This window comes from Leishmania braziliensis, contig 32 (assembly GCF_000002845.2).
Source record: "Leishmania braziliensis MHOM/BR/75/M2904 WGS CADA00000000 data, contig 32, whole genome shotgun sequence".
NCBI lineage: Eukaryota > Euglenozoa > Kinetoplastea > Trypanosomatida > Trypanosomatidae > Leishmania > Leishmania braziliensis.
In genome coordinates, this window is record NW_004058000.1 from 1 (window position 1) to 8,897 (window position 8,897).

At 53.1% G+C, this 8,897-nt stretch overlaps 1 protein-coding gene across 1 annotated transcript; it reads right to left on the reverse strand.

Moving 5' to 3' along the window:
* Positions 1-100: 100 nt before the first annotated feature.
* Positions 101-2,146, reverse strand: LbrM_24_2450 (hypothetical protein, conserved; the record flags this gene model as incomplete). The annotated part of the gene is made up of 1 exon (XM_001565457.1): positions 101-2,146. The coding sequence occupies one exon, from the start codon at positions 2,144-2,146 to the stop codon at positions 101-103; it is 2,046 nt and encodes a 681-aa protein (XP_001565507.1).
* Between the last annotated feature and the right edge of the window lie 6,751 nt (positions 2,147-8,897).

Sequence of the window (8,897 nt, forward strand, 5' to 3'; positions counted from 1 at the left end):
AGGGGGGGGGGTCGGAACAGGAAATAAAGGGTGAGACGCCAGCACCAGAACATCCTACCAAGAGAGCAGCACATGCATGCTAGAGCAGGTGCGCCTACTCCTAACTCGGCAGCTGCTGCCCACCCATCATCACAAAGTAAGGGCTCATCGGCGGCAGCATTGGCCCCGCCGCCGGTTGCGCCCCGCCGTACACAACCGGCATCACCGATCCGTTCGCGGTTTGCATGTACACCAACTGGCCAGGCGCTGCGCCTGTCATCGGTACTGCCGACTGTGACTGCTGCTGCACCGGCAGCAGTGGCGGCGGCGCTGGGAAAAACTGCAGCTGCTGCTGCTGTTGCTGAGGCTGTGGCGCTGTCGCAAAGCCATTGGGGGTGGCCATATACAAGGCGTGCGGTTGTGCCTGCGGCGGGATCTGCTGAGGCTGCGGCGGCGCTGACTGGGTAATTGATAGTGGTGGTGGTGGCTGAGCGCTAAAAAACATGCTCGGCTGCGCCATATTGCCAGGCATGGCGTAGGCCATACCACTGGCCGCAGCGGTGGGGTTCGGTGGGGCCGAGCTATAGATGGTGCTACCGTTGACATCGCAGAAGGCCGTCATATGGTCACCTGCCGTGTTCGAGGACATCATCGTGGGTGCGGTGAGGTCTGGCGGGCTACCCATCGTGGGAACGGAGACAAACGCCCCAGGAGGGAAGCTATCGGGCATGGCCATCATCGGTGGCACCATCATACCGGGAGGAAGAACGCCACCTAGCGGTGAGGCAGCGAGCCTACCCATCGACGTGATACTACCGCCACTGCCCGCTGTGTTCGCGTCCCTTGTCCGTTCGGCACCCATAGTGGTGCGCTGACGACGCGACAGACGCTCCATACGGCGCACTGTGTCTTCGGCGACCTTCGCCAGCAGAGGCACGCCTTTGCACTCCTTAAACGGTGTCTTCGTGTGCGTCGCCTCGGCGGCCTTGGCGGCGGCCTCCTTGGTTGAGTAGGTGATGAAAACAATGTTCAGCTTGTCATCAGTGCTGTCATCGGCGGTGCTGATTGAGCGTCCTGACTGGTTGTGGCGGCCCTGTGCGGTGTCCGATTTGATAGAGAGGTCGGTCACCTCGCCGAACTGAGCGAAGTAGTCAAAGAGTGTGGAGCGCGACACTGTCAGCGGCACGTTGCGCACAAAGGTCTTGTTCGTGGGGTTGCCTGGGAGGTAGGCAGCGCGCGAGTTCGCCACGCGCACAGTGATCTGATGTCCATTTATATGTGTGCCGTTCAGCGCGTCCACTGCGTTCTCGGCGTGCTCGATACTCTTGAACTTCACGAAGGCAATGCCACGGCTACGACCAGTGTGGATGTCGAGCATCACCTTGGCGGACTCGATTTCCCCATGCTTCTCAAACAGCTCCAGAAGCTCCTTGTCCCTAACGCTGACCGGAAGACCACACACAAACAGGTTGCTGCGCACCTCAGCGTCGTTCGGCTGGCTGAATGGCATGGTCACACCCGATGACATGGCTGCGCCACCGATCATGACTTGTGAGAGAGAAGCACTCATGTTGTCGTTAATGGTGTTGCTGTTCATCGGCGTCGTCGGAGGGGTGACGACGCCGGCAGCGAAACCATCGGGTTGGCTGCGCACGGACTGCGACGGTGTCAGAGAGAGCGCCTCTTTTATGTAGTTTGGGTAGAGAAAGGAGGTGTCACCGCTGTACATCTGCGGGCCGCATCCCATCTGCACAGAGCCGCTGCCATGCGACGAAGCCGAAGAGCGACTCGCGTTCGAGCATGCACTCGCGCCAAGCGGTGTAAGCTGATGGAGAAGAAACGCCTGTGGCTGCGGTGGTGAGGCGGGAGCGGCATTCTGCACCGCCAGTGCTGAAACGGTAAGCTGGCCGAGCAGGTTGTTGGCCGCTGGTTCGGGTGACATCGCGGAACTCTTGTCGTCTCCAGCAGCGACCCTCATGAACGATTCGAGCTGAGAGTCCCCGTAAAAGTGCGCTGTCGCTGTCTGCTGCTGCTGCTGCTGCCTATCCTCAGTGCTGGTGGCACCGACGGAGGAAGGAAGGGGAGAGAAGGCGTTGGTGGTGAGGTTGCTGAGGTCTGGCGGTGAATCTTGCGGCAGCAGCTGGGTAGGGGTGTGTGGGGGCTGCATGGAAGCCTCACCAGTGGCGCTCAGTGGGGTAGGGAGGTGCGCGTAAGGTGCGTGAGCGACAGGAATTCACGAAGAGCAACGCCGCTGGAGGGGAGGTCACCTCACAGGAAGTCAGTGCTGAGTGAAGCACTTGTGAGCGTTTTTTTGACCGGCAACTTTAATCGGCAAAGTTGGGAGAGAGATCAAAGGGGCCGTCTGCGTCGCTGCTGATGCCGCAATCTACGTGGTGTTGGCGGTGTGGGTGTTGCCAGCGACAGCGTTGTCTGAAGCACGTGCAAGCCACCAGTGAGATCGGAAAAGGGCGAAATACAGGGAAAGAAACATGCAAAGGCGACGGTGCCGACGAGAGGGAGAGGGAGAGGGACGAGACACGGGGATCGAGGCGAGTGTTAGTAGCAGTGGTCGTCGTCGCACGGGCGATTAAACAGCGGGTTGAGAGGTTTGGGTGCGGACCCGGACGAAGCAAACGAGGAAAAAGGCCCCAAAAATGAATTGCAACGAGAAGAACAACGGAAATATACGCTGGAGAGGTGTGTGCGTGGGTGGTGCGTGTCTCCTGCTCGTCTGGCCTTCCTTTTCAAGTGGAGGTGAAGGAGCGAGGAGACGACAGAGGAGGGGGGATATGAGACCAGTGCTGCTGTGCGATGCTGAAGGAGCAGGGGAGAGAGAGGCGAAACAGCCCGTTTCTCGATGGAAAGAAATGGGAAAAGAGGAAGAGAGGAAGAGAGGAAGAAGCACGCACCAGAGCAGACACACACACACACGTACACAAGAGTAAGAGAAAGCAAAAAAGAGACAAGTCAAAATCGCTCAACAGTTGATGTCGAAGAAGATCGCGCGAACGTAAACCGCCGCACCCCAGCACGCACAACAAATTAATTTTTAATGGCCTGAGGTTCGCTCCTTTTTCTCTCTTCTCTTCTCACTTGCTAAAACAACAACAGCACACACACACACACACACACACACACTCGAGCACGGAAATGAGGGGAGAGGCAAAAAGAGGGAGAGAGCGAGTAGAGCGTAAAGACACGCAACAAAGCACCCAAAAAAGGAACGAGAATAAATAATGGAGAGAGAGAGAGACAGAGAGAGATAGATATAGAGGGGGAAGGGGAAGAGGGGGGAAGAGAGAAGGAAATGAAGTTTGCGAAGTCAAACACGACTTTCAGATGAGCCACTACGTACGAGTAAAACCAAACAAAGGGAGGAAAGAACTAAAAGCGAGCACGGAAAAGGGAGAAAATGCACACAAGGGTGGGGAGCAAGTGAGTCCAGGTGTGAGAAGAAGGAGAGAGAGAGAGACCTAGACAGGACGGAGTGTACCCGTAGGGTGGAAATGGGGGGAGGGGGAGAGGGGGGAGGGGGGAAGAGCACAAGTGTCACACACACACAAATAAATAAATAAAAAGAACTCGTGCAGAGTATCGTCGTAATAGGCGGGGGGGAGGGGGAGGGGGGTATTACGAAGAGGGAGAAGCGAAGAACGAAGGGGAAAGACAAACAAAACGTTTTTCAATTCGTCTTGTGCTTTGTCGTCTGGACGTTTTTCGTTTTTTTTCTCCGTTTCAGTTCTCCGCCACTTTGGAGTGCTACACTTTATGCGCTACGTACAGCAGAAAAGGCCACAAAAAGGGGGAAGAGAAAAGGGGAGAGAGAGGGGGGGGGGGTCTACGCAGAGAGCGAAGCGTAAAGTGAAGAGCGAAGAGATACAGAAGAGAGAGGGGAGGGGCGAAGACACAGAAAGGAGTACAGAAAGCGACGAAGAAGAGACACAAGTAGCCGAGCAAGACGGAGGAGTCCAGAGAAAACGATAGCAACGCGACAGAGAGACAGAGAGGGGGAGCTAAGCTGTAGGAATAGCGAGAAGCTTCTTCAAGAGGGGAAAGCGCATAAAACAGAACTCGAAGCTAAAAGTAAAAAGAAAAATATGGAAAAGATGGAAAAGATGTCACGCGATCGTAAAACACACAAGGAAACAAGTGAGTACACACACACGCGCAAGCAAACACGCGTGCGATGAAAGTAAGAAAGACAAAAGAGGAGGAGGAGCTACTACAAAATAGGTCTCACCTTAGCAATTATGGAACGCAAGAGAGGTGGGGAGAGAGAGAGAGAGAGCGCAACAGGACAGAGGAACAGAGGGGAGAAAAAAGGAGGGAAAGAGAGAATCGTAGTGCACACAGACAAAATGAGAAAGCAGCTTTATTGCCGTTGTCGTCCTACCTTTCACTTTTGCTTTCTTTTCTCTCGTGTTTTTTTTTATTTTGCTGTTGCGCTCCGCTAAACCTCGTTGTGTTGTCGACTCTTGGGTGTAAAAAAAAATGCTCGAGTCTCTTCTTGTGGATTTGTGATGGTTTCTGCGGCTGGAGTGTGTGTGTGTGTGTCGGTCGGTCTGTCTGTGCCTTGTCGCCGTTGTCCAGGCACAGAGCAGAGAAGAAAACGGATAAAGGCGCGAAAACGCTGAGAGGGAAGTTAAAAAAGGCAAAATGCGACGACGTATTCGCAGGTGAGGCTGTGGAGTACACACGACCACCTGTGAATCAGGGACGGCAAGGAAGGCGCGACACGGAGAGAAATAGAGAGAGAAAGATAGAGAGAAAGAGAGAAAGAGAGAGAGAACGTGAATCGACAAGAAGAACCAGCAAAACACCTGAGAGAGAAGACTACCGAAAAAAAAAAAGAAACTAAGGTAAACCCAGGTAAAGCACACACGCACACGCACACACACAAGCTGACAACCACGCAAGTGCACGGAGAGGGAGAGTGGGAGAGGCTTAGCCACACAGCAGCAGCAGTAGCAGCAGTAAGTCAGACTATGTGCGTGCGGGGTGCGTTCTTTGTCGTTTGTTTTTTTTTGTTGCCGATCCTCTTCTTCCTCGTCGTATTGGAGTGAGAAGCTCGAGGAAAGCGAGGTGGGGAATGGGGGTGATTGCGTTGGGTGGGAGGAGAATACAAGAACACACACACACACAGAGAGGGGGATGGCAGCAGAAAGAAGAACACAGATAGGGAAGATGTGCCTGCGTGCGTATCGATGGGAGAGAGCAAGAATGCTTCTCCTTTATACCTCTGCGCACTACCACGGCGTATAGTGCTTGCTTGGAGGCTAATAGTAGTGAAACTGTAAAAGAGGGAGAAAGACAGGGGAGGTGAAGAGGTGTCAGAGACACAACGAGAGACAGACAAGACAAGCGAGCTGGGGAAAAAGTGCTGAGTGAGACGGCAACGTAGAGCGAAAGAGAGAGCGCGAGTGTGGTGGGTGGAGGAGGTGCGTACTCGAACACTGATCACGTGCAAGTCTGCGCCTATGGGGAAATCTATGCGTACCAAGGATAGGGTAGAAGCAAACAAAAGAGAAAAAGGGGGTGGACTCACACAGAGAAAAAGGCAAGGCAAAGAGGAGTAAGTGAAGAAAACTCTCGCAGTGGGGGGACTCTGGTGCGGCAAGTCGAAAGTGAAATACACACGGAAGAGCAACGCACACGGAGCAGACACGCACGGCAAGAGAAGCGAAAGGGGAACGTGAAACGAGGGTCAGCGAAAGAAGGCAAGTGGAGAGGGTGAGTGTGAGGGCCACGTGCGGGTCTGAAATGTGCGAACTCAAGAAGGCCGAAAAGGGAAGGAGGAGTCAGTCGGAGGGTAAGGGAGGATAAAACGGAGAATAAAGTGAGGAAGGGAGGGAACAGACACGCACACGCGCACACACACACAACAAACAAAAAGAAAGCGAAGACCAAGAAGGACCTCAGAGAGAAGAGATGCGCCCACGCACACGCGCACAACAAATTACTTTTAGCAGAGGAAAGAGAAAGAGAGAGAGAGACGCGCCCACAGCCACCCAGTTCACTCTCAAACGCACACGCGGAAAGGGAAAGAGGGGAGGCAAAGAAGAAGACGAGACTCTATGCGGCAGCTGTAAAGCAAATACCAAATAGTAAAGAAAGGGAACAAGTGAGAAAAGAGTAGGAGGGGAGAGCACAAGCGAGAGGGAAGCAGTGCGTGTGTGGGGGTACGAACGAGCCAACGCTGTCGTTTTTGCTGCCGTTTACCCGTCGAGGTGAAATTTTTCCAGCGCTCGTATGCCCGCGCACTTTGGATTTTTTTTGATTTAGTGTTTGTCGGTGAGAAGTTCAACGTGCATGTAATAGAGAAAAGCAGCGAAGTAATAAGCGAAAACAAAGAGAGATGAGAGACAAAGCGAAGGAGGGGGAGCGAGAGAGAGAGAGAGAGAGAGAGAGAGACGCTGTGTGCTCGTGCTTCGAGTTCCTCTTCTTTTCCCTCTCCTTTTACTCCCTCTGCGTCTGTGTGAGTGTGTACCTGCGCTTTTTTTTTTGCGTTTGTGATTTGTGTTTTGTCTTCACGGATGCGTTTGTTCTCTTAATTTGCACTTCAGTGAGAATCAACGTCGATCCCCTACTCGGTGCCTTACGTTTCAGGCGTTGCTGATCAACACACGTTATGCTTTGAGGGCTCTTTTCCTTTATTATTCGAAATACTCGCTAGGCGTGGGGAAGGTGTGAGGCCGTGTCTCTTCGTACTTTGTTTCGAGAAGGGCTTTGACTCCTCCTTTTTTGTGCGATTCCCTCCCCTTCGTCCGCCCCTTTCCTCGCGCGTGATGAACACGTTCTGTTCGCTGGGGTCTCGTGTTAGGCGCCAGTCGTGCGTGCTCCTGTGCGAGCTGTTGTGATGAGCTTGGCAAAATCGATCAAGTAAGGAGAAGAACGAAAAAAAAGGGGGTGGGGGGCGTGTAAGGCAACGAAAACGAAAACAAACGGGAAAGAAGCAACAACAACAACAACAACGATAGAACGAGAACGAGGGGATAGAGCGACCACGCCGCAGCACCAGAAGCGAAGCGCGCAGTAAAACACGAGAGTACAGAAGTGGCAGCTAGACACGTGTGTGTGTGTGTGTGTGTGTATGGCCGCACAGGAGGAGAGAGAGGAGGTAAAGAAATGAAGAGAAGCAGATGATACCTCTACATATATATAGATATGTAGAGATATCTATAGAGAAAGAGAGAGAGAGAGATGCCTGGGTAACCACCGGAATATTACGAGTTTAGTGCGCTGACAGCTTCAAACGACAAATCCGCTCAAGGCAAACGCAGAGAAAATGAAGAACAGCGCGAGGAGGGGAAATGAGAAATGAGAAAAAAAAAAAAGGAGCACGCGCGGAAAGAGATGCGCACAAGAAAGCCCTCCACAGAACTGAGGTGAGCGTCCCTCAGGACCTCAATAGGCAAAGCACGGCAACCACCAGTAAAGAGAAAAGAGCAAAGGAAGCGGGAGTAGACAGGGACAGGAAAACGCGAAAAGGATACGGCATCCACAACAGCCGCACCACCACCAAAGTCGCCACCACAGCAGGAAAATGCGCAGCGAGGGGACCAACCTCCACTATAACGAATCAACCGAGAAGAGCGCACCACCAAACATGCAAGAGGAGGCGGAATAAATCGAAAACGTGGAGTCACACGCACACACAAAGTTGGAGAGAGAGAGGGAGGAGAAAGCGCGCGAAAAGGCCTCGCGGTGAAGAAATTGCACAAGTAGAGGGTAAACACGCAAGACAAACAAGAAGGTGAATCAAAAGCGAAAGAGGAAAGAAGAGGAAGAGGGAGATGATGATTGGTAATGATGATGGCGACGGGAGTTTGGGACGATTATGGTGATTGGGGAAATGCTGATAAGAGAGAGTGTGGGTGACGGAGAGAGGAGATGGATGCCAAAATGAAAGATGATAAAGTCCTCACGGAACGAGATCGATCTTCAGGGAAGAAGCACACTGGCGCAAGGAATGGAAAAAAAAAAATGACCCTAAACACGCATGCACACGTCAGCTGGTCTTCAGGCAAGGAAACGGCGAGAGAGCGAGGGCGGTGGTGGAAGGTGGAGAACTGACGTGTAGAGCTGAAGTGGAACTCGTAACTAAACGAGCGAAGACAAGAAAACAAAAACAAAGCGAGAAAATAAAATATACCGAAAAGAGATGAGCTCGTGACGAGTTGAATAGTGCACACACACGCACGGATACACGCACGGATGTGTGTGGGGGGGGGGAGTGTGGAGTAGTTGGGGAGGAGTGGGCGAAGGGGGGAGGGCGGAGGGATAGACAACAGCGGCAAGCACAAACGAAAAGGGAAAACGAAAGAAAAAAAAGAAAACACACAAGAGAGGCCAATGCAGTCGGAGCGCAACACACACACACACGCACGCACACAAACGCGCGTGTGAGAAACAAGCAGAGGGAACGAGCTGACTTAGGTGACGCACCTACACTGTTGATGTCCTCTGTTTGATAACGAGAGGATTTCAAGGGCGAGCACAGAGCAACGTGTGATACACCCTTTATTTTGGGGGAGGGGGGGAGGTCTGGGGCTTAATGCGACTCGGTGCGTGTGTCTGTGCGTGTGAGCTCTTGTTTGCGTGGCCTCTACAGACCCTTTTCCTCGCCTGTTGGTGTGCAAAGGCGTCTCTATGCCGTATAGGTGACGGCGATGAACTGCGCCTCAAACTGCAATGAGGGATGGGTGGATGAAGCGACCCTGCGATCGGGTAAGGGGATAAGACACGAGAGGCGCAGCAGGGGCGTCGCGAATAAACCGGAGGAAGAACGAGAGGCAAACGAAGGGAGAGAAGATACTAGAATAGAGTAGAAGGGGGGGACCAGCAACTTGAGAAAGAACGTCAGAGAGAGAGGGGAGAGAGATGAACTGCTACCCGGGTGGGTCGCTGTGGGACGTCGG